General features: G+C 43.7%; 2 protein-coding genes across 5 annotated transcripts in view; one reads left to right on the forward strand and one right to left on the reverse strand.

Moving 5' to 3' along the window:
- Positions 1-1,343, reverse strand: part of ANGPT2 (angiopoietin 2) — a 48,504-nt gene extending 47,161 nt beyond the window's left edge. For all 4 annotated transcript variants that reach the window (XM_069485066.1, XM_069485065.1, XM_069485064.1 and 1 more), the window contains exon 1: positions 1,056-1,343. In XM_069485066.1, the coding sequence (XP_069341167.1) occupies positions 1,056-1,343 (288 nt within the window). The remainder of the gene's footprint in view (positions 1-1,055) is intronic.
- Positions 1-25,509, forward strand: part of MCPH1 (microcephalin 1) — a 174,638-nt gene that overhangs the window by 118,699 nt on the left and 30,430 nt on the right. The gene's annotated exons all lie outside the window — the stretch shown is intronic.

Below are 25,509 nucleotides of genomic sequence, written 5' to 3' on the forward strand. Positions count from 1 at the left end.
GTATGGCTTGAAATCATCACATCACGTTCTCTGCCGTGTAAGCATTGTGAATGCAAGCATTGTGAATGCAATGTCATCGTTATACTATTTACCCATCAATCTATTTACGCATCTTGTTTAAACACCCTTTAGAATATATATAGTCTATATAAAGAAAATTCCAGGGTCATTTGGGGTTTTGTATGAATAGTTCCCATGTTTACATGTGAAAATGATCACTGGTGAAAGAAAACCAGAGCTTTCCATGTCCTATTTTGGTTACACTCTCTGTAAAAAGTCTATGAAACAGTGGAATCATCTTAGCCGGGAGAACAAACTGTCAGACCGTCCTGTCGTGGCATAACTGGAGCATAACCGTCCCACGTGGGGACGCGTTCAGAGCCAGCTGTTGGAACGGAGCACTGGGGCCGCAGTGCTGAGTCCCTGCGGGGACTTGGGGAACGTGCCCTCGTCTCCAGATGGCAAGCCCTTCGGGGTAGAGCCCTGAGATTCTGAGAAACATGAGGTCTGCTTTATTTAATTTCCTCTCATTTACCAGGAGTCACAATCTATTTCAGTAAATAAATTCAGGAAATTGGTAAAGCACTCTACTCCGCCGGTTGTGTATGGGTCCTAGCATGGTTGTCACATTCTTCCCGGCTCCCAGGCTGTTCACAGCCCCCCTCACTTGCCCGTGGCCAGCTTAGGACGCCCCTGGGAATGGATGCTTCTGAGCTTAAAGGACATAAACAAACAGAACAGCGCACTAGTTTCGCGGAGCAGTGCATTTCCTCCACTTTGTTAGTAAAGATTTCTAATTTTAGAGATTTTTCTATATTGATTCTGGCATTCTTTTCAACTAATCCTTTTCGCTTTTCACCATGGGACTACTTTACACCCTGGGATAAAATAAAAGAAATAATCATTCATTCTGGGGCACCAGCAACCAGCTCTCCTGCCTCTAATCCTTTTTATCCTTTTTTTTTTTTTTTTTTCTTTTTGGTTATCAAAACCCAAGCTGTGAGCTGATCTTAGTAGCATCAGTTGTGCCCAGAATCAGACTGATTTTTTCCTACCTTCATCAGCCACTGCGTGTTGTTTTCCATGATGTTCTCCAGCACTTGCAGCCTCTGCACGGAGTCATCGTAATCCAGGGGCGCGTCCCTCTGCACAGCATTGGACACATAGGAGCTGGAGGAAGAGCGGCAGTTGTCCATCTCTGGCAGGAGGAACGTGTAGCTGCAGGAGCCGTGCTGGACCTGGTACTGCCTCTTCCCGATGCTGTCCATGCTCTTCCGAAAGTTATTGTAGGCTGCGGCCAAGACAAGATCACAGCTCAAAGTAAAGAAAACAATCTGCCACATTCTTTCTTTCTTCGGGTAATAAACCACCAGCTTAGCAAACCTCAAGGCACATTCGAGTCCAGAGTCCTGAGCTGCCGTCTGAAAGGCAGGGCTAAGCTGCCATGGCTGGGTCCATCGACGAAAAGTCTTCTTTTTCCTCCTTTCCCAGTGACAAACTTGGTTTTCAATGCTGCCTTCCCTGCCGGCATGCAGTGAACTGTCAGATCGCGGTGGGAAGATCAGTCCTGCTCACTTGGGAGGGCTGCATTCGCTCTACAGAGCAGCCTTCTTGCTCCTTTGTCTCTCTCTCCCCCCAGATTCTACAGTGTCAGTATCCGAATCAATCACTTTCCTTTCCTTATATGATAAGTTGATAAGAGCAGCCAGACATGTGCAGCGAGCTGCTCCGCCCTCCTGGCTAACCCGTTATCTTCCTGTAGGGGGTCACTAGCCAGGCAACAGGAAAAATCAGCGCAGAATGCCTGCTGTCCAGCCAGGACTGTATATTGCAGAAACCCTCTGGGAAAAACTGATCAGTTACAGCACCCCTGGGCATTTCCTAGGCACCACCCTAATTAAGTATTTCCTAGAGAGAGCGGTTGGTCTCTTTTGTCTGAAACTGATTTCACAGTGCTAAGCTGGCAAAATATCTGAGGTAATAACTTTAATTTTAAAGTACAATGAAAGTTCCTGTTTTTTCCTTTAGGAATAAAAATACTACAAATATGTCAGGACTTGGGTTTATTTTTGTTATTACAAATAAAGAGGAAGAAGTTTGGCTCTTGTAAACTCTGTGCCTTTGCATAGGGAAAAAATAGTTTCACTGGTATTACATGATTTTTGAACTATTAGCTAAGTTACAAAAAAATTTTCATTTTAAGAGTTTGATAGGAAGATCTTGCTTTGTTAAATCACATTAGGAAGATCAGTTTCTGAGCTCTGACATTTGTTTTAAACAAAGTAGCCACTTCAGTATTCAAAGTAAACTCAAAATATACTGGACTGATTAACAATTCATTGAATTACTATGGAGAAATCAGAATTTAAGTAAGTATTGAGAGAGGAACACTAACTTGTTTATAACATCAGGATTTATTTAAATCTGATCATTTTGTAATAATGTATTATCAATTACATTAGTCCCACGCAGTGTGGGCAAATCACTTCTTTTTAATTACGCTCTAGTGTCCTTATCTTTAAAATTCAGGGGTTGCACTAACTTCCAAGACTTTTCTACTTCAATTCTATGATTCTGTAAGTCCTACTAGTTACTTCCTTTAACAACTAAAACTCAATACTTCAGAGATTAACAATATATTAACTCACCAGCCCAAGTATACGTAGGGAAAAAACTTCCAGCCTTTGCTGTGATCTGTTTATCTCAGTGTACAAGATTTATTATTCCCGGTGAGAGTAGAATATTTGCTACACTGACTTAGTGGACCACATGTACCCGTGAAAACCAAGTATCAGTCTGTATTATGCAAGACCAACTTGCAGAGGATTAAAGAAATATGATTTTAATTCATAGGTGAATGTAGAATTAGTACACCTAATTTTTTTTCCTTAGATCTGTTTTCAGGAGACCTAATTAGACCGTTTAAAAAATTCATCCTGTCAATGGACTGACTCCCAAATTACTTCTAGAACAGGGGTTCTTAACCTGAAGTCCATAGACAGAACTCATGGGGCTCATGAGCTTGGATGGAAAAAAATACTTACCTTTTTCACTAAGCTCTAACTGAAATACAGCCTTTCCTTTATCTATGAATAGTTAACAAACAATAGTGTCAATATCTGTGACTTTCTCATCAATTGAAATCATAGATATTTTTATTTCCTATCACTTACACTTAGCACTACATTGTTAATATTAAACCCATCCCTAGATCTTGTTGTTGAATATTTGAATAAAACGGCACGGATCATCTTCTGAGAAAGGGTTCTCTGGCCCAGGAAAGCTAGAATGCATGCCCTTAGAAGGGTCACATTATAGAAAAAAGAGTTTGATTCCACCAAGTTCCTGGTACATGGTTTCCACTAAGGAAACATATTGGAGAAAATATGCCTATTCAGACAACGAACCATAGAGCAAAGCATGTATATGACAAGTCTTGAAGATTAGGCCTGTGTTAGAACCCCGGTTCTGTGTGACCTCCAGCACATGCTTAACTTCTCTAAGCCTCAGTTTCCCCACTTGTAAAACAGAGATCATCCTTTCTCTATAGGGTTTTTAGGTTTAAGATGATATTTAATCCTAAATTTTACTTAGGAATATTAATTCCCTCTTATAAAGGCACTTTCCATCAAACAGAAATCAGTTCTTCTGACCTCAGATAGTGTAATTGTGCTGTTCTCTGACTGAATGTGAGGCAGTAGCCTAGAGTGCAAATTTTTCTTCAAAATTTATTTCCTGTTTGAAAAAGCATATTATAAGATATGGATATTACATACTGTCTTCCAGGCAAGTGGGGTGGTTTAAAAGGGAGAAACAGGAATAGGACATACTACCAGTACTTTTTGCCTACCAGTTTTGTATCAGACACTCTGCTGGGCACTAGGGTTAGAGATTAATACCGCTGGGTTTCTGACCTACAGAAGCTGATGGTGTATGGAGGGAAAGAGACCTGTAAACAAATAGAGTGTGGTAAGAGAAAGAACTGTGAGTACCACAGAAGGAAGACGATGTTGCTTGAAGGGGGACCCTGGTCGGGCATGCAGGTGGCATGGACCCTGTCCTCATCTGGTCCCTCAAGACCAGAACATGGAAGGAGCAGCTCTTTGTAGATTCCTAAATGGAAACTACTAGAACCGGAGAGTCAGGAGAAGCTCTAGTTAGATCAGGAGCCAGCAAACTTTTTCCGTAAAGGGTGAGATAGTAAATACTTTGGGCTCTACGTCCCTGGCCCAGCCACTCAACTCTGCTGTTGTAGCACAAAAGCAGCCGTTAGACAACACGTAAGTGGACGAGCGTGGCCGGGTTCCAATAAAGCTTTGCTCATGGATATTGACATTTAAATGTCTCCTAATTTTCACATGTCATGAAATATTCTTCTCCAGACTTTTTTTCCAACCATTTAAAAATGCAAAAACGATTCTTAGCTCACAGACCATTAGAAACCAGGCGTGGGCAGCAGTTTGCTGACCTCCCAGTTAGAATGGGGGTCTGCCAGGGGTATAGGAAGTGGCCAGCACAGTGTGCACCATGCACAGCCAGCGTAAACAGGGAGCTCCCCACTGCCTCGGCCCTCAGCGAGGCTTCGTTCAGAACGGGGAAGCATGAGACATGCCAGGGAAAGGGGCAGGATCATTGCCCAAAGAGAAAGTGCCTCTTTGAAGCTGGATATGGAATGCAGCTTCCAATGTGGGGAAGAAGTACTAGGAAAATGGCCTCAGTGGAGGGCACAGGCCGCATTGCAGGAGCAGCGGAGACACTGGTGTGGTCAGACAGGATCTGCGAGACCACTGACCAGGGCAACTTGGGAGAGCCAGCAGGAGACCCTCCAGGGAGCCTGGAGCCCGTGTGCCATGGGCCAGGCCTTCCTGCTCCCTCTCACCCAGGCCCGGGGGGAAGAGGCCAAAGGCAGCTCAGAACCCCCTCCACTCTCAGGCCTGACTGCAGGTCTCAGAACTGCTCATTTGCAAGGAAAACCTTGGGTTTTCTTCAATGACTTGTAGACAGAATAGTTTATAGCAGATGAGGCTATACAATGAGAAATATTGTTGCAGGCTTCCCAAAAGCACCCTGCTTACCCAGCCTTTTTTTTTTTTCCCTAATAGTTCTGCTGAACAGCTATGCACAGTGTTATTTTCCTAATAATGTTTGTTTTCTCCCCCATATTGTATGTCATCAGCTAACATTTCAGAGGCTCCCATTTAGTCTCTGTAGAACTAAAAGACCAGTTACCTACACCCCTAAAGAAAGAGATCGACATTACAAAGGACCTCTGTGACTGGCCCCGTTGCTTCATTCCGCCCTGTTGAACAAAGGCCCTAGAACCAAAGGGTGTCCTGAGGGCTGTGGCCTCTCTGCCCACCCAGCCCAGGAGAGCAGGTCGATGGTGGCACAGACCTGCTGCTATCTGGGTTGTGGAATCAGACCCCACAGCCCAACAGAGGCTCCAGGGCCCCCAGAGCAAACCGTATGGCTGTTACAGAAGCCAGAAACCAAAAAGGGATGCCTACCTTAAATCAGCGCAAAGTGGGGCAGCCCCCAGCTGTGGGTTGCCAGAGAGGATTTGCAAGCAGACCCAGGGGACCTCTGCTCTTCTCTAGTGGGCCAGTTTGATACTCGGTATTTAACCAGGTCAAGGGATGGAAGTGGGACCACCAGCCTGAGCCAGGGACAGAGGTGGTGTTGCTTTCCCAACCTAGAACATCCCAACAATACACCATGACTGCGTGCTTTGAAAAAGCCCTGCCTAATTGAAAAACACGCGGAAAGTGCTCAGTTGTATTTAGAGGCACATTGGTGCCCTGGTTTTACAGGGTAGTTTGTGCTGGGGTGGTTTCCACTCAGGCCTGGGCAGCCCCACCTGAGCCAGTCTCCCGCCTGCCCCATCAGCCCACCCACCTGCCGGAGTCTGCTGTCCTCACACCATCGCTGCCACAGGCTTCGGAGGCGGTGACTGGGGCAGGCTTATTTGGCCAGCCTGGCTTTAATTTTTGGAAAATGACCTGTTGGTATATGAGGAAGTCTTAGTGCTGAAATACTCTAAAAAATGAAGGTCGGACACTGTGTTTTGATTTAAGCCATTTGCAGATGGGCACACTTGGGACTCTAGGGTGCTTGGCTAGAATCAAAAGGGATGTTTGAGACATCTTGGCCATCTCTTCTCTCTCCCTGTGCCCAGCTTAAAATTGGCTTAATAAAAGTCAGTCATTATATAGGGAAACCATTAGAAAGTTCACTGGGCATACAACTGTTGTTAGAGAAAAAGTTATTTTTGCTACTTTTTTCCACCCAAATTATATGTAATAATGAGAACTAAATAAGCAGCCACAACTGGCCAAAAAATAATCATAATAATAATTCATCTTTCTGAAAGCAGGCTCCTTATAACAGTTATTCCTTTAGGTGTCTCACAGGTGATCTCTGTTTCTGCTCCATTGTGATGTATGTGAACTGGATTTGAAGAACCACAATAGGAGTCTAGAGCCATTCTGCAAAAGCATTGGTGCGTCAGCTGTTGCCACGCTCCAGAGCTGCTCATCAGTTTGAATTAATATTAAACCCTGATTCTGGAATGCTATGATTTTTCCAGCTATGGGTTGTGAAAAAAATACCAAAGGAAAGCCCCTTCAAGTTACTGTAAAGATAGAAGTAAAGGAAGAAAAGTATAAACACACATGTGTAAACATGTAAGGTAGATACAGCAGATAAGGAAAGCAAAGCTCCATGAGGTGAGAGGACAGGAATTCCCTGAGCCAAGTGCATCTGTGTGTCTTTCTTTTACATTAAAGGTGATGGATTTAAGGAGAATTTAAAGCAATAATTTTACCCTAATTTTAACATGGCAAAACTCAACCTCCTTTGGAGAGGATCGAGAATCACCGCCTAGTACTGGCTGTCCTCTCTGTGCAGCACAAACACACATCCCTCGTGACAGAATCCATTTTGCTACCAAAGACTCTCTGTGGCCTTTGGTCATCTTGAGCTGGAGCCACTGGGTCTTGTGTGGAAGCCGCCGTGCATCACATCACAGACCTGTGGCATCTGTGGACAGGGACCGTCCTATTACCAGCACAGAAACCAATTCGTTAATGCAGAATCGACGTCAAATTGTTACATGCTATAATAGCTTAGGATGGATTTGCCTGGAAATCCAATGTATTGTCTAATGCATCAGTTAAGCTTTACATATACATTCTGTATACATTTTCATTGTTTTGGTTCAAACGATTCTTTTCTGCTTTCTTTGCGTCTTTAATTTCATCCAATGGAGATAGCTGGAACAGTGTGATGTACATTTTGGAACAGAAAGTTTCTGAGATGAAGTACGACGCCTAGTGTAGCACTCTTTCCTGTTCTAGTTCCAATTAAATGTAGCATTTGACATAAAATAGCTGAGCCGGTATATTTAGAGTACAAATTAAAGGCCATCCACTTGGAATGGGGCATTGGCTCCATAGAATTCACCTTTGTAAGAGGTGAGGAACTGTATATTTTGTTAAAATAAGTATCTGACTGCCAAAGGAGGAGAAAAAGCTCTTTGCCAGATGTGTTTTCAGGCCACTTCCTTTCCTGGGAAACAGCCACTTCCCCTGCATTACCAGTTGTGTTTTCATTCCCGGGTAGATAGAGTAAGTGCAGCGAATTAGAGGACCGATGCCTCCAGAGTGTGGGCCTTATCTCTGACAATTATCTTCTCGCAGCTGCATAACTTCTGTTTGACACAGAACCACAGAAACTGTTAGTGGGTTCATACTGAGGGAAGGATCGGCATTATTAATATGAGAAAATCTTTTTATTGTTCATGTGACTTCTCAGGTGCTTGGCATTCTTATTTAGGTGACAAGTTCCAAGTACTCATTCATTCTAACTTATCTGAGTGTTTACTGTGAAATTATGTCTGAATGACATTTAGAAAGGACAGACTTTTTTTTTTTAAGGAAACTTAAAAGATTCCTGTATCTTTTACAGTTTACACTGCCATGAACCAGGGTAACATCTGCTAAAGAACTTTTTATATTTTAAAGCCATGTTGTATATCATATGTAACCTTAAGGAATTTGAAAGGAAGAGCTTTTTATTTACTAGTGACTTGGGTAATATTTCACCATAAATTCCTTGAATTTTTTGGAATATTTTACTTTATATAATTCTCCAGTTATAAATGTTTTCTCCAAACGGTGTTTGATTTTTAATGTTTTCATTCTTTAATATTTTTATGAAATATTTTATCTTCCCGTCACAAAAATGCCAAAAAAAGATACAAATCACAACTTTAAAAAGGCAACAGATAAACTTCTAAAACAATAGATGAATGCATTAGTCTGGTAATATTTCTGCCAGTAATTCTGCGTCCTGTTTTCTCCCTGTAGAAAGAAATGCTAAACATTTTTTCCAATGGATTGATGTCAATGTTTATTCTCTACTCATGACCTAGGATAAGTAAAATAAAATCTTTCCTTCGACCAACACAATATTTCATTAGATACTGAGGTGGGTTGATTAGTTATAGTTTTACATCAAATGTTCCTAAATCCATTTCAACAAAGTTGTAGAAAATTCAGATTCTATTGCCTCTGAAAAATGTGCCCAGTCTTTGTCATAACCATTCCAATAAAGAACTGTCTAAATTTCTTACAGAATGAATTTATTTGAAAGTGGCTTAATGCCAACTAGATTAGTCTTCATTTAATCTAAATTTATAAAAATTTTTATCTTAATTATTGAGAAACTTTTTTTAAAAAGATAAAAATGTCACATGTACTATTTACATTAAGATATATTATCTCTCTTGGTTATAGGTTAACATAAATAAAATTGCTTATGTCAAAAAAGTAAAAAAAGCACATGACCTTCTTTTGGTATTCCTGTCCATCTGGCTGACTTAATATGAAAAAATCTTCCTGTGGGAAATTAGGCTTGATTACAGAGTTATATGTACAAAAAGTAGTTTTTGAAGGATTTTATTAGATTTATAATAAATAGTTATACATAAAAGAAAGTGATGTTTGCTTTAAGTGTATAAAAATACTCCATTTCATTCTTGTCCCCTCGTGAATCTTAGCTGTCCGATGATGGTTCAAACCTTTCATAATAATCTAATTTGTATATTCTCCACTTTTTCTCTTAACTGCTATCTCAAGCAATTTGTTTGGTATTCCATTAATAATAACCATCCTTCCCCAAAATGTTCCATTTCAAGAAAAGGGTCTAAAGTCAAAGAAAGACTGATACAAAAGAGAAAATAAAAGGAAGTAAACTATACAAAGACTGTAAAGAGAGGACATTTATAGCAGTATTAAGGTACCAAGTTCCTGATATCTGTTTCCCTCAAGAAAAAAAATTCAACAATGTTTTTTGAAAACCCAAAACTATTCTAGTAGAATATTTACAGGGAAAAAAGTGTTTTCCCCCAAAATCCTGATGCACATTTCAATGACATTTTTAATTTATAGATCAAAAAATCTTACTTGGCTACAATAAAAGTTATTAATAAAACAAAAATCTGCAAGAGATGGTACCCATTTGAGAATGCAAATATCAAACCCACTTGTAATACTCACTGTCTCCCTCTGCTGGTCTCATAACAAGTGACAGGCAAAACTATCCATGTTGTTAATAGAAATGATATAGGTAATTTAAAACCTAAGTTATTTGCAGCTAATATAACCTGGAATGCTTTCCAGCTTCAATGCAAAAGAACATTACCCTATATGCAGAAATTAAACATCGATGCGTACACACATGCACACCGTGAAAAAATATTGTTAAGCATTCATTTAGCATACACAGGGCTAGGAGCTTTTTCTGTATTCTCTGGTGATAAGGTTACTACTATTGTGATGGCAGAAAATATAGAGGTCTGTACTGACTGCCTTCATAAGGAGTGAATTTAGAGACCCAATCCTGCTGGCAGCAAGTTTACAGTCTGACGAGGCAGACAGATGTTTCCACATGCATGGACATTGTTGCACAAGGTGCCGGGTAGCACAGGTGGGAACACACGCATGGGAAGCTCCTGAACCAGGTGGGGGCTCAGTGAGCAGCAGGAAAGCTTTCAATGTTCGTTTAGACCCAAATTGTTTGCTCATTTAAAAAGAACATCCTGCACCCTTCTCCCAGCTCCCCAAACAGAGAGACCAAAACCAAGGGAAATTATATTCCAGGCTAAGAAAATGGCTTGTGCAATTAAAAAAAAAAAAAAAATACACGACCATGGAACTTAAGGGAAATGAACCATAATTGAGCAAAAAATGGGAGGAAGGGGGTAGACCTGGAGATGCCACCTGGAACTAGCTCCCAGAGTCTGCTTAGGAACTGGGACTGTTCCTGAGGGGACATAGGGCCAGGGGAGTGTCTGAGGCAGGGGAGGGGCTGCAGTGCACAGGGGAGAGTGGAGGAGATGTGATTTGAGGCAGGGAGACCAGAGCAGAAGCTTCCACGGTAATTCAGGTCAGATGTTACAGCAGCCTGAGCTGGAATATTAACGCCAGGCTCGAAAATATTTAGAGGGACAGTCAGTTGTAGGCCTTCTAGATTGGTGGGCTGTGGGGATTCCAGTAATGGGATTGGTTTAGTATTGGGATTGACTGTTCCACCTAAAACAACGAAAAATGCTGGGTAAAATAATTTAAGAATCATTTTTAAAGCATCAACAAAATGACCAGAAAATAAACAAATATCAGGTCCGAATTTAAGTGAAGGCAGGAGTCAAGTGGAATATTAAATAGCTTTTCCCTGAGTCATTTGCCAAACCTAGCAAACTTGAGCCTACTTTTTCAAGGCCTGAGTGACCCACACAGATGGGAGAGGCCAGTGAGAGACCGCCTTCCTGGAGGACTCTACCTGCCGTGTCCAGGTGAAGCAGGATTACACCTGCCCACCCCCAGCCCTCCAGAAGAATTCAAGAAAATGCGCCGTGACATTAAGCAGAACCAGAAAGGGGGAACCCATCCCTGAGAATTGTAACTACGAGCTCACCCTGTTTAGTTTTACAGCACAAATTAGGTGGTCGGACAAAACCATGGTGAATTGTTCTAAAATGGTCCCAGGCTGATAATATTAATTCCCCCCACCACCACCGCAGATTTGTGGTAGAAGCAAATGAGAACCTTTCTGAAAGAATACACCTTCCTCCTAGGCCTCAAAAAATTCTTACAGACAACTTCCCAGGGAAAACGAACAACTCACAAAAATAAATAAGCACACAAGAAAACACAATGCCATTAGCAAAAATCAGCAGAAAGAAGAAATAGCAAAAACAGACTGGCAAAAACTTCATATATGGAAGCTGTCAGACACCTTTTATAACATAAGCTACTGTATTAGTTTCCTAGGGCCACCGTAACAAAGTACCAAAACCGGGTAGCCTAAAACAAGAGAAATTTATTTTCTCACAGTTCTGGAAGCTAAATGTCTGAAATCAGGGTGTTGGCAGAGCTCTGCGCTCTGCAACCTGTAGGGAGCCCTCCTCTCCCCCTTCCAGGTCTTTGGCGGTCTTCAGCTCACAGCTGCAGGGCTCCGGTCTCCGCCTTCCCTGCCGTGTGGCATCTCCTGCGTATGTCCTCTTGTCTTCACGTGGCCATCTTCTTAAAAAGACACAGTCGTATTGGATTAAGAGCCGCCCCGCTCCAGCATGGCCTCATCTGTACCGGTTCCATCTGCAGCAAGCCTAGTGACAAGGTCGCTGAGGTCCTGGGAGCCAGGTTTCATATCTTCTCTAGTGCGTACCATTCTACCCAAAATACTTACCATGTTTAAAGAGAGAAAATTTTGAAAATACTTAAAGGGGGTAGAAAACTAAAGAAGAAAAAAATCTTACAGGTTTGAGATGAAAACGTAAAGAACACAGTAATTGAAATGTACTGTTCGAAGATCGTGTTTAACAAGATTAGACACACCTGAAGGGTGACTCGATGCATTGAAAGGTGAGTCAGAAGTCATCGCAGGTGCAGCACAGAGACCAGGCGTGAAGGGGAACACCTGCAGGGTGGAAGGCGGGGTTCTGGCCAAAGTCCGGCCGGTATTCCAGAAGGAAGAGAGAGGGAAGACCACAGGCAGTATTGGAGGACATCATTGCTGAAAATTTTCCCAAAATGATGAAAGACACCAAGCTGCAGATTTCAAAAAGCAACAGTGAATGATAAATACATACATACATTAATTAATAAGATTGGATAAGGCAGCAGAAGGGAAGAGTCAAGAATCACTGATTCTCCAGTTTCTGCCCTGGCAGCCGGACAGACAGATGGTGACACTCGAAGGTCCGGGGAGGAGACCTAGTTAGGCAGGGAGGTGATGGATGCAGCTTCGTACAGGTTCAGCTTCAATCGTGAAACATCCAGGTAGAGCTTGCCTATTGATTATGTGGGTCGGAGCTCGAGCAAGCCGCCCGGGCTGGAAGCAGGGAGACCTGTGTTCATGATCAATCTCAGTGCCAACCTCAAACGATCTTTAATATTGAACAGGGTATGTAAAGAATGAAGAACAGCTTTGTAAATTGCATAAAGCTTAGCGAGCTGGGTTTTTCTATTTACGGTGAAACAGCAAAGCGGCTCTGTCATCAGTGACCCTTGGACAGTTTCACTGGTGCAGGCTCTGTTCTCTAGACTTCAGCTCCAGAAGAGACAGATAGTGAGGGTAGATAAAGAAGACCTACTCTGGGCAGTAAAAAGGTACTTCATAGTGCCTCTAAGATGTTGCAAGTGATTAAAAATAGAATAAAATCTATAAGATAGAATTATAGCATGGCAAATTTTCATACGTTTGTCATTCGTTTGAGGGCCTTTGTTGTGGCTTGAATTGTATTCTCCAAAAATTCCTGTGTTGAAGTCCTGATCCCCAGTACCTCACAATGTGATCTTATCTGGAAGGAGGATCATTGCAGGTGTCATTAGTTAAGATGAGGTCAGATGGCATAGTGAGGGCCCCTCGTCTAACATGACTGGTGTCTTATAAGAAGATGCCATATGAAGGCAGAGACGCAGGGAGAACACCATGTGACAATGAAGGCAGAGATCAGGGTGACGCTTCTGTTAGCCCAGGAACACCAAAGATTATACCCACCAGAAGCCAAGGGAGAGTCCTTGGACAGATTCTTCCTCATAACTTCCAGAAGGAACCAATCCTGCCCCACACCTTGATCTCACACTTCTGCCCTCTGGAACTATGACAGACTAAATTTCTATTGCTTAAGCAAGTCAGTTTGTGCTACTTTGTCACAGCAGAAGTCCTGAGGCTCCTTAATTGCAGTCAGCTGGTTTAAGACTGTCCTTCATGCAGACCCTGCCCAAACACCGCTCCCTGCTTCTCCGCAGGAAGGATGGAGCCCCTGCAGCCGGCTGTGCCAACCCCAGGGCCCCTGCACTTGTCCTCTGCAGTGGCATTGCTGTGAGGTTAGCTGGTGATGGCTCATTATCTCCACTAACCTGCGGACTGGTTAAAGTCTGGCATCACCCCTTGTTGGATGGCCGCCCCTGTTGTGGAAGGATCTCTGTGCATTCATCTGAGCTGCACCTGCTCACACAAAGGCAATGGCATATGTGATGAAATCTGAGAGATGCCAGTGCAGGCCCCTCCTGTTCTGCAGAACTATTTATCTCAGCTACCTGCTGCGACAAGGCCTCCTTGGCCATCGAGCCTGAAAGTCCTGCCACTGGAATCGTGCTCTGGAGGAGTCGCAAGACACTCCCTTCAGCCCCCGCCCTCTTGGGTTCCCATTGTATTAAATAGTAGACGTGGCCAGGGTGCCGTGACATCGTCCTAAGCCCTGGACTAACGAACTGAATTAATCCTGGTAGCTGGACGCTGCTCACTTGGAGCATCTGCAGTGCCCGTGCCACGGCCTCCTTGCTCAGGGCTTCTGTTATCCACACTGTGGTGCTGCTGGAGTGTTTTAAACGGGCCTCTGTCTTCCAATCACCACATGTGCTCCAGAGACTGGTGCGTTTGGTGAAGCTGCTAAATGTATAGGCCAGTAGCTCCAAACAAGTAAATTATCAAATGCACAGCACTTGATGCAGAATAGATTGTCCTTGGCAAGCACATTCACATATTCCAAACATACAGATGACTCAGATGGCTGTCTAATAAACATACAAGAACTTAAATAATTTGAAGAAAGTGTTGTCCTTAAAGATAATTTTTCGAAATTATATACACTTACTCTGCTGCCCCTATTCAAAACACATTTAGAACTTCTCTTGGACAACTGCCATAAGCTGGGGGCCTTGCATTTGAATATCTCCCATGGTGATAAATCTTTGCTCATTAAAGGCAGGATAATTTTTACTATGCCTCAAAACTGCAGTGCTGTGTTAGGTTTAGCAGGTGGCTGAGCACAATACTGTAATACTATGATCCTACTGGTTTTCCATGTTGATTCCTTTTATTCCGTTTGACAAATGTGAAAGAGGTTTAGCTAGTTGTACAAGAGATGCAAATTAGGGCATCTTCAATGACCTTATAGTCTAGAAAGATCTTTAGTTGATTCTCATTAATTTCACCACCGATCTAAGCGACCCAGAGCCTAATTAATCCAGAATTTGTGTCCTCCACCTACCTCCAAAGTAGCTGTAAGAAAAGTCGGACCCTTCTGAGATCGAGTGTCGTGGGAACAGTTCTCCTTTGCCTGTGGACCCTCCCATGAGACAGCAAAATACCTCCTGCATCTCTGAATTTGAAATGAGGTGTTTCCCTGCCATGTTTAGGGAGAGCCTCACTCCCCTACTGAGTAGATCAGAAGTGATCTCTCCTTTCACCAACAGCTAAAAATACCGTACTGGCACTGTTTCCCAGACACTTGACCGTCCTGATAAACATTTGGACCATGATCTGTGAGAAGAATGAGCCTGAGCCACTGCGATGGCTCATGGGAGAGGGAAACGGGTGGAAATTCTTTCCCAAACTGGTATTTCTAGGAAAACATTCAGCCAGAACCTGCAGCTGTTCGCTATCCAATATCAATTCTAAACAACATTTTAGTTGGCAAAAGAAAAGTGAGAAAACAACACGGCTTGAAGCCTAAAACTTTGGGAAACCCCTGTCCATAATGTGCTTATTTAGGGCTTAAAAATATGACTGTTTTCAGAACATAATAACTAATATTCAACATTTCTCTGCCTGTTTTCAGAACATATTTCAATGTCTTAATAATTAAAAGGGAAAAATACTTGATCATTTTATAACCTAATCTAGATTTCACAAACTATATAATTAATTTTCCCCCTTTTTCAGAATAAACTATTTCATGACCACCAAAATGCCAGTAATGTGGAGAAAATAGAATAGTCAATAGTAAGTCAGCAATACAAAACTCTGCATGGAAGATGTGTACCTTGGACACCTGTCAACCAAGAGCAACCCAGGGAAGCCGTCTACAATTTCAAAAGTACCGTCATCTGCAGAGAGGAGAGTTACGGCTAAGCAGGGCCTCCCGAAAGCTTCTCAGTGCCAAATACAGGCTCATGCAGGGTCTGAGCAAATGTACCACTTCTCAACACTAATCCCCAGGCTTGTCTGTAATTGAAATCTTCAGATTGGTACATTGAATTTGTAATCAAAAGTCACATATTGATTTCAAAATCAATACTTTAAAAATAATACTATAGCCAGCTGCAGTGGCTTATACCTATAATCCCACACTTTGGGAGGCCAAGGCAGGAGGATCCCTTGAGCCCAGGAGTTCAAGACCAGCCTGGACAACCCAGTGAGACCCCATCTCCAAAACAAACAAACAAAAAAGTTAGCCTTGCATGGTGATAGTGCACACCTGTAATCCCAGCTACTCGGGAGGCTGCAGCAGGAGGATCACCTGAGCCCAGGAGTTTGAGGTTGCAGTGAGCCATGATCATGCCACTGCACTCCAGCCTGGCCAACCCTGTCTCTAAAATATATATACATAAAATAATACTACAGAATTAGAAGCTCCGGAGGGGGAAGGACTCTCAAGTTCATCTGGTGCAGCCACCCGTCCGAGAGGTGAATTCCTCTTCTTTGTGAAATGTTTATATTCATATCACAATCTAGGGTTTAGTGAACCATAAAAAGTTAGAAGTTAATGCAAACAAAAGTCATCCACAAAACATATTTCAGCTGATTTAAAAGGAGACATAGCAGATGGAGATTATTGTGAAAAGAACTCTCACTGGACTAATCCTTTTTTATTTTAATCTCTGCTTATCCCAATCCTTTTAGCTACGTATTCAATACACTCCAAATCTATGATAAACTTGTGACCAGAACACAATTCATTCCAGCCCTAACTCTTTCAGACCATTATAACTGAGGGAGGAAAAAAAAATTAAAAAGGGTTACCTTATAAAGCATTTCTCAGTGTTGGCTATAACTTCACTTAATTTCTTCCAGAATTCAACAATATATAAAGCAGTTTGTAGTGATTTTGTGCAGTGACTTTATAATACAATGGTCCTGTCCTGCTTGCATTTTCCAAATACAGGCATGGTCTAACAAGATTTAGCTATTTTGGGAAGTCCTTGCTTGCAAACACAGTTCTTCTGATAAACAGGTTGGGTCCAACTGTGTCCCCTAGTTACACACATACCTCATAGTTGATTAACAAATAGCAAAACAGAAGCAATCTCAGAAGTGCCCAAGAGCCTTTAAAGGCCCAAATAAAATATAGCATACTTCCTGCAGCGTCTTATTGGCAGTTTTGACTAGCAGGGCTCAATGGATCAGTAGTGTGGGGACACAATAGGACACATGTTGTAGAAATATGAGCTATTCTCCAGCAAGTCCACTTGAGTGTTGGTGGCAAAACTATATTTTTCTGATATTTTCAGTCTAGTCCACAATGCTTCTGTTTCCTGAATTTTTCTGTGGCAAATAAAGGACTTATTCAGTAATGCAGAGACAGTTCTCCTGGTTGGGGCTCCGCAGGGAGTGGGTTGGGGGTGTCTGGCTAGTGCACAGCCAGGTGAGACACTGAGTTCCACGTGGGGCGAGAGCTTCCGTTGTCTGGGGAGCTTCCTGTTTGAATGGGACGGTTTGGGTGGACACCGCAGGGAAGGGGAATCTGCATGTGTCACCACAGCTGGAGGCGCGGCCCCAGCCCTCGCAGCTGCCTGAGAGCCTCTTCCCGGGAGCACAGGCTCATCCGGGTGCCTGTGGCAGCTGGAGCCCGCGTCTCCGCCCATGTCTGCTGCCTCAGTTTCACTTTCAGCTCCTAAGACACGCGACCAGGATGCTCTGGAAGCTTTCTCTAACTCCTCCCAAGGTTTGCCTTTCTGAATGTCGAAAATAAGAGAACTCTGTAAATAGTTTGTATGAGTAAATAGTAAATGGTTTTTTTTTCTTTTATGAAAATGTATTTGTGACGCCAGGCATCGCTTTCACCTTGGTCGTTTCAACGGATTCCCACACACAGTTAATGCCCTTCCTCCTCGATTGTCCATAAGGAGAGAAAGAAAGTACATGTAAGTGGGTTTTTTCCTCCTCTTTATAAAATATATTCTGGTGGCTAAACAACCTGGCCTACACTTTATGCTTCCCGAGCAATCTCGCCACGGGGTTGCAGGGCAGGTTTTTAAACACAGAAGTTTAGTTTCTCTAACAGGGAAGCTGGCCCAAGGCTCAGCAACGGTGTGCACTTTTCGACTGCACCTCCTCACGTTAACCCAAGTTCGCTCATAGATGTAACTGCAAAGGTTGTTCTCACAGCAAACAAAGCTGTCTTTCCTTTAAAAGACAGTTGGGCAGCAATACAGCTGGAACCAACTAACTTTCTCAGGCCACTCCAAGGAGATAGTTTTGCGTAGACAAAATATACTCCCTGCTACCTGCCCCTCCTGTAAGGGTGGGTCCAGGGCCCACCCTGTCCTCCTCCAGCCTCCATGTGCTTCCTTGTGTAATAAATAACCTCCGCAGTCGCAGGGGCCCACTGGCGCGTCCTGCAGCGTGTAACTTTGTACGGAAAGAGACTATTGTTCTTTCAGCAAACGGTTACCAAGCATGTGCTCAGTGCCAGTCACGGGGCCTAGAACTGCACGTATGAGGGCGTTTCTGGCCAAGAGAACACAAAGTAAAGGCACACAGGGAGAACGCTCAGGGTGTACCGAGTACACCGTGAACACTCTGGAAGGACCAGGGGACATGGATAAAGCCCGGAATGGAAGATTGAATGCTGAGCTGAGAGCTGTTGGTTTCTGCGGGCGACAGGAGCCCTGACAGCCTGTGAGCAGGTTTTAGTAAGACTGACCTGGCAGTACTGTCCAGGGTGGGCTGAAGAGATGAGAGATTTTGACACACCTTCTGAATCTTGTCACTGGCTTTGGCCTAAACCTCCCACCATACAGACGTCCCGACTTCACGTTCCCCGTGATGGTTCCTATCCGAGGAGGGAAACGCTCCTAACAGAGCGTGGCGGTGGGAGGGGGCTCCTCAGCCCGCAGCCCGGACATCGGCAGTTTCCTTGCCTTGCCACCCCGCACTTGCTCACCCAGAGTAGGGACCCGCGCTTCCGTCTCTCGGTGTTGGAAATGGCCATTTATGGTTGCAGATGACGTGTACTGATTTGGCGTGAGTGTGCTCTGAACATCTCTGGTGGTCTGATTATATAGAACAGAAGTCCGTATGATGCCTCTTTTATGAAAAAAAAAAAAAAAGGTTTTTTGAAAGGAAAAATGACTCACTGAAGTCTGGCAAATATAGAGCCCTTACAATTAACTTCTAACTTGGCCACGTTGAATTCCAACTGGATGTCCTCAGACTTTTCTATCACAAGATACGGTTTCTGGCTTAGAATCTGTTTTGTCTTGTGTTATTTCAGCTAACGATTCTTGTTCCCCAGCTTCATTGGGTATAATTTCCATACAATAGAATTCACCCTTGGCGTGTGGTTCAATGGCTTTTGGCAACTGTGTGAAGTTATGTGATCATCACTGCACTCATGATATCATAGAACACTATTAATTCCTCATCTGGTGCTTGCTAGACATTTGACTTGTTTCCAGTTTTTAACTGTTATGAATCTGCTTATGATTTTGGCATAGATTTGTATATAACTGTACATCACTTGGTAATTTTTCAGAAGAATAGCAGTCTTGGGACCTGGATGATTTATTGTAGTCTCAAAAGTTCCCAGTAATAAGTTTGCAGCCCAGTGCAGCTTTTTGTTTTTCTCCTGAGAACAGGGTCTTGCTCTGTCACCCAGGCTAGAGTGCAGTGGCGTCATCATAGCTCACTACAACCTTGAACTCCTGCGCTCAAGCGATCCTCCTGCCTCAGCCTTCTAGGTATAGCTGGGACTACAGGCACACACCACCACGCCTGCTAATTTTTCTATTTTTTGTAGAGACAGGGTCTCCCTGTTGCCCAAGCTGTTCTCAAAGTCCTGGCCTCAAGCAATCTTCCTGCCTCAGCCTCCCAGAGTGCTGGGATTATAGGCGTGAGCCACCACACCCAGCCCCAGTGTTTCTTTATAAGATGCATTATTACTTGCAAGAGTGCTTTGGTAAATAAGAAAAAAGGCAAGTCCATGTGGAGACCCTGTCCAGAGAGCCTAAACATAGACTAAGCCAAAGGACGGTGAGTTAGCAATACCCAGAAGCATGTGGCAGAGACAACTCTCTCCCTTGACTCTCCTGGTGATGATTAGTGCTGAGTCTGAGCGCTCTGAGCACGCGAGTGTCCGCTGACGGACGTGCTGGAGACAGCCCCACCTGAAAAAGGCCTTCCAAAACAGAGGTCATGGAGTTCAGGCTTACTCCAGTCTGACACAGCTCTGAACCATTTTGTCTTAAGCTATTCAAAGTCTGGCCATCTTGGGAAAATAGGTGAACGAATTTTCACTTTGCCAAATGAGGGTACACAGGGGCACTGAGGGTGTGGAGTGATTATGGTGTGGGGGGTGTGGTGCTGACCGTATCCCCAGGGCGAGGGCTCGAGGCAGGCTGACACCCACCTGGAAAGGCACGACCACACCGCACTTCCGCCTCTGCCTCTCCAGGGAGAGGAGACCAGCTGCCACTCCCAGCTGGACTCTCTGCTTTGAGAGCCAGGCCAACCAGGCAGCTCTCAGTCTATTCAGTGAGTAACCATTGCTGGAGCAAGAACTATACATTCACTTAAAATGTTTTTTTTTTTTTTTTTATGTATAAAACAGGATGGCAGCAAAAAGAAAATTGAGAATATTCCACAGAGAAGGAACTTTGTGGTTGGAACGAATCATTTGATAAGCTCTTTGGGGGAAGCATGAGCCTGTCCCTCTCCCGAGGGCTGGCTGGAATTGTGAGAGAGAGATCTTCCCGGGAGGCTGGGTCCACCTGGTTTCTCAGAGGGGGATAAGTGTGTTTACAGCTGCACTGGACAGCTCAGAACGATAGGAATGCGCCGAGCTGCATCTCTGGCGGCCACCTTCTCTGTCCATCCCTTCCAGCGCTCACCTGCCCTCCACATAGATGCAGAACACACTCGCTTATCAGCGTCAGTTCTGAATTACTAAGCTGTCAGCCTGTCCACGGTACTTCTCCGTCGTGGCCACACCTCACGTGTCCCTTTCCTCCATCTGCCCGTCTCTCGCCAGCTGCCCTCGGGCTGGGGGTGCACTGCAGTGTCTGCCACTCGACTGGGGACTTCCCGCCAAACATAACTTAGCTGTTACTTACAGACCATCAGAAAATAGTGATCAACAGGGTAGAAAGGCAGCAATTGCAGCGTTGAAAGAATGGAAGGGTGATTGTTGAAAGCATTCTTTTGCTTTTACAAATAGATCTTTCCTAAATAATCACTGTATGAAAATTAGAGTATGAAATCAAAATTCCTAGATGATAAACTGATAGCAAGAATTTTGCTGAAACACCTTCCTCCCATAGTCTCGGGGAAGGCAGGTTTGTTCCCTAGTGACAGATAGTAGAGAAATGTAGTGACATGGGGTAAAGTTGTTACAGAGCTCAGACCTTGACGATGGCTTTTTCACTTAGGAATTCTCTTTTTTCCCCGTCTTCTTGAAGAACAACTGATACCTGAATTTATGGGAATCTTTTTTTGCTACAAAGTGGGACCACGATAGTGAGTGAGGAATATTTATGTTATACTTCCTCTCTTTCCTCATATTTTATGACTAAGGACATTGACATGAAAACAGGATCTTTGTATCCAATGAGTTCATCTACTGCCGATTTCCCACCAGAAATTCCAGGCTTTGTGACATCAATGTGTGTTGCTCCGGGTGTCATTTGAAGAGCCGGCATCTGGAAATGATGAAATCCTGAACAATAAAGTTTTTGTTTTCAGGAAGACAGGTTAGTGGGGAAGGGAAAGGATGCTAAACTTCGCTGAGCGCCTACTGTGTGTCAGGCTTTTCCGTGTTTCATCTCATTGTGATGTTTTACTAAGCTGTGCAATAAGAACAAACAAATACCCTGTCAGAACTTTCCCAGTTTTCCTCAGTGGTTTCAGATGTTGCTGTGGCATTTGTCGCCACTGAATAAATTATGTGGAAAGTTTCAAGGATGTATTTATATGCTTTTGTACCTTGTCATAAAATGGATGAGATGTGAAGACACAGCACTATGCACTGGATAATTTTATATATATATATATATGCTTATTGAGATGAAAATAATTCAAGAGAAGTCTCAATTTGTAAAAGACCATTTTTACTTTAAAATATCTAAAAGACATGCATTAAAAAGACATGTATTATCCCCAGAAATTATCTCGCTCTATTGCACTTCAAATGCTGCCTTCATTTTAAAACTCTGTACATCAGAAAGTTCTTTGCAATAGCAAAAAGTGGGGGAGTGAGGAACACACATTCACTAGAAAAATGAGCAAATCGTGCAGAGGTGAAAATTATTTTGCAGAGTTTCCAATAGCATGGGAAAGTGTTATAATGCTAAGTGGAAAAAATGCAGATTGAACTACGTAGTAATTATAGAAAGAAATTAGCGTGAACACAAAGCCGAAATGGCAACTGAGGAAGGAGTGCAGAGGAGTAACACTGTCTTAAATATGCATCGGCCTGTAATCACTCCGTGTGTGAAGAGTGGAAAACATTTGGTTTGTGTGTTCTGGAATGTGTCGTAAGCAGTGTAGCCAAAAACTAAGCCATGAACAAAAAGTAAGAAGGACCCTGGGTGGGAAGCTGAGGAGGTTGGCGTTTCTCAAACTCCTGTCAAGTTGCCTCTTGGCCACCAGAGGAGAATCTGCTGGTTCCTGGGTTTAGACTGACCAGGGGGCTGATCTGGAATCTGGCTCTAAAACCAGTTTTTCTTGCAGGGATGTTGTATGTCCATCTATGTTCAGATGTTGTCACAAGCAATAGATTAAAAACATAAAAATAAACAAAAAATAATAGTAACTTTTGAAAAATCAACCTTGAAACACAGTGTAGACTTTTTGAGTTTATTTCCGTACATTAACTTTTTCTGCTCTTCCTGTAACTCTGAGGTGGGTATGATGGTGACCTCTGCCTCAGAGATGAGGAAATGGAGGCTGCGTGAGGTCACATGGCCTCCGCACAGGCCAGTGGGGACCAGCCCCGGTATCAGGCCTTCCCACCCCAAGGCCCTGGTCTTTCTCCCACACTGAGATGCTTCGCTCAGCACCACAAGTAGTTAAAATCGTTCTCATTGGCTACATGCCTACCTTTTACAGTGACTATACTTACTGTGTTTTTGGCTACATCATAGTTGAACTCCAGGGCTATTGTTTATTAAGGTCTTGATCTCACGTGGTGTTTGCAGTTGTCAAATGTTGAGTTATAAACTCTGGTAATGTGATTCCTCACTGTTGGCCCATGAAGTCAGTATATGCATAAATCATGGAAATTTTCCCGGTGAAATCACCCCACGTGTGGAATGGTGAGAAGAACATGGATATTTTTCTCTCCTTTCCTCTAGGTTTTAAAAAACCTCAATGTCATGCAAGTATATACAGAACAATTAAAATAGTATAATAGCTATGCACCCACCAGTCAGCTTTGTCAAATCTTAATATTTCATTATAGTTGTTACCATTTTTATTTGTTTTTCATAAATAAAATATCATAAATATCACAAATTATGACCCAGCGTGGTGGCTCACACCTATAATCCCAGCACTTTGGGAGGTCGAGGCAGGAGAAATGCTTGAGCCTAGGAGTTCAAGACCAGCCTGGGCAACATAGTGAGACCCTGTCTCTACAAAAATTTGTTTTAAAAATTAGCTGAGCATGGTGGTGGCATGCACCTGTAGTCTCAGCTACTCAGGAGGCTGAGGCAGGAAGATCGCTTGAGCCCAGGAGTTTAAGGCTGCAGTGAGCTACGATTGTGCCACTGCACTGTAGCCTGGGCGACAGAGCAAGACCCTGTCTCAAAAGAAGGAAAGAGAGAGAGATAAGGAAATACTATAAATTTTATAGAATATTATTAACATAAAGTTAAAGCTCCCTTTACATCTCTCCCTACCCAATTCCATTCTTCTTCCTCCTCCCTCTCTAAAAGTGACTGTGGTCCTGAATTTGCCTATTATCACATAAACATATCACGTCATTTTTATGTGATTTTTCACACAGGTTCTGTGCGTAGGGGTTAAGTGCACTAGTTCTGGAGTCAAATGCTGTGGGCAGCATTGCAGACTTTGGCACTTTCTAGAAAGTGGATAAGGTTCTTCCAAGCCTCGATTTCTTCGTCTGTTCAATGGGGATAATTCCCGCCTGGCAGGGTTGCCGTGAGGATTAAGTGAGACATTGCACAGCTCCTGGCAGATGGTGAGCGCCTGGTAAGCGGTAGGGGGCGAAGCCATTTCAGAAGAGATCACATGGGAGTGTGACGCTTGACCACTTCTCAGTCCCAAAGGGAACCGGCTTAGTAACAGAGTCCTTGAGCAGTGAGCAACCTCAGTGCCCCTAGAGATGTCCCTCACCTCCCCTTGGCAGCTAAGGAGACTGAGTCCCCGCAGAGGGGAGAGGTGAAGCGGCTGGTCTCACTCAGGTCTTTGTTGCTGGCAGAACAGGACGCTGGCCTGAGCCCCTGCTTCAGGGCTCTTTCCCCGACACCGCATGCCCCCCCACACCCCACACCACACCACCAGTCATTTAAGAAGACATCTGCTGAGAAGAGCCAGCTTCTGCTTCTAGTTTATACTGGACTGCCCTATATTGGGTGTAAAGACTTGTTATAAATCTCATTTGATTATAATTCAAATATATAATGATTTTCCTGCAACAGTCAGTTTCTCTTTTTTTAAAATGAAATTCACTCTAATATTTAGGCTATATTTATTTATTTTAAAAGTAATCTAGGCTCTTGTTTTTCTCTGTTTCACCCCAAAATAAACAAAGAGCTTTATTCTTGCATCAGACAAATTGCTGTCTCAAGACTGTGGTTCAGATACTATTTTTTATGGAGGGATGTCTTTGCTCCGGTTACGATGAGGTTTCAGGCACCTCTGTGAATCCAGCTTGGAAGGGGATGCTGTCGATGTTTCTCGACGGAGGTGGTCCTGTGAGATTGCTGCACAGGACTTCTCAAGGGGAGACAGCCCTTCCCTTGGGAGATACTGTCGTTTACGAAGACTGAAATCATCCCACAAAAGCAGACCTCGGTTCCTTTCTTCCTTCTTATGCAACAGTGGCCACCCCTTCAGTCAGAAGGGCCCCAGCTGGCGCTGTGGTCAACCTTCAGGTAGACAGAAGCCTGGAGGGAAGACAGGTGATGGACTGCAGGTGTCTTCCCTGCCATCTCCTTCCTTCTGTGTCCTCCCTGGGTTTTCCCAGGCCCACGTTTTCTCACCGTCAGTGCTCTGACAGGGGGCTGTCCAGGCAAGGCTGCATTTGAGCAGGAGGGTGCTGAGGAGAGCTGGGGTGTGGCCATATGCTCAGATCGGACCTGACCAGGTGTGTTCCTCGTGCAGGATCCTGGAGAGTATTTATGCTAAAGAGTTCTCTGTTTTAAGAACATTCAACAGAGCACATGAGCCGGGTCACAGAATGGGACGAGTGTTTGACCCAGAGCACCTCATGACCATGGCAGTCACCGCTGTGGAATTTTACCAGTGTTTTCTTTGCAGTCTAGCACAGGGATAGGACACAAAAGGGCTTCCACTCCCTTGGATCATGTTAATCCTTCCCAAAGATTCACTCATGGGCCCTCCATGGAAGGCTCCTAGGGCATTACCGCGAAACAAGAACCCTTGGTCATATCCAGCCAATTTGGAAACAGTGATGAACGCAGGATCTCATCCATCCATGTTCCTGGGGGAGTCCTGGACTCGGAGCCTGCTCTCATCTGTAGGTCAACGACTGGGCTTCTTTCTGTAGAAGACAGTAGTGATGCTACAAGAACCTCAGTGTTGTCTTGTCTTGCAGGGGATTGCAGGGGCAGAGGACATTGGCCACCTACCATCTCTCATTTCTACGATGGTAAGAGCCCCCTCTCTGGGTGTCAGAGAATCAGGCTGCAGAAGGACCTGGTTTAAAGAGTAGAAGAGAGATTATTTTAGCTCCCTCTCCTCCGGGGCTCCACAGTGGTTTTAAACTTTCTTTAAGGCTGAAGTTTTTCTCAACTACTCTTG

This window comes from Eulemur rufifrons, chromosome 12, assembly GCF_041146395.1.
Source record: "Eulemur rufifrons isolate Redbay chromosome 12, OSU_ERuf_1, whole genome shotgun sequence".
NCBI classification, from domain to species: domain Eukaryota; kingdom Metazoa; phylum Chordata; class Mammalia; order Primates; family Lemuridae; genus Eulemur; species Eulemur rufifrons.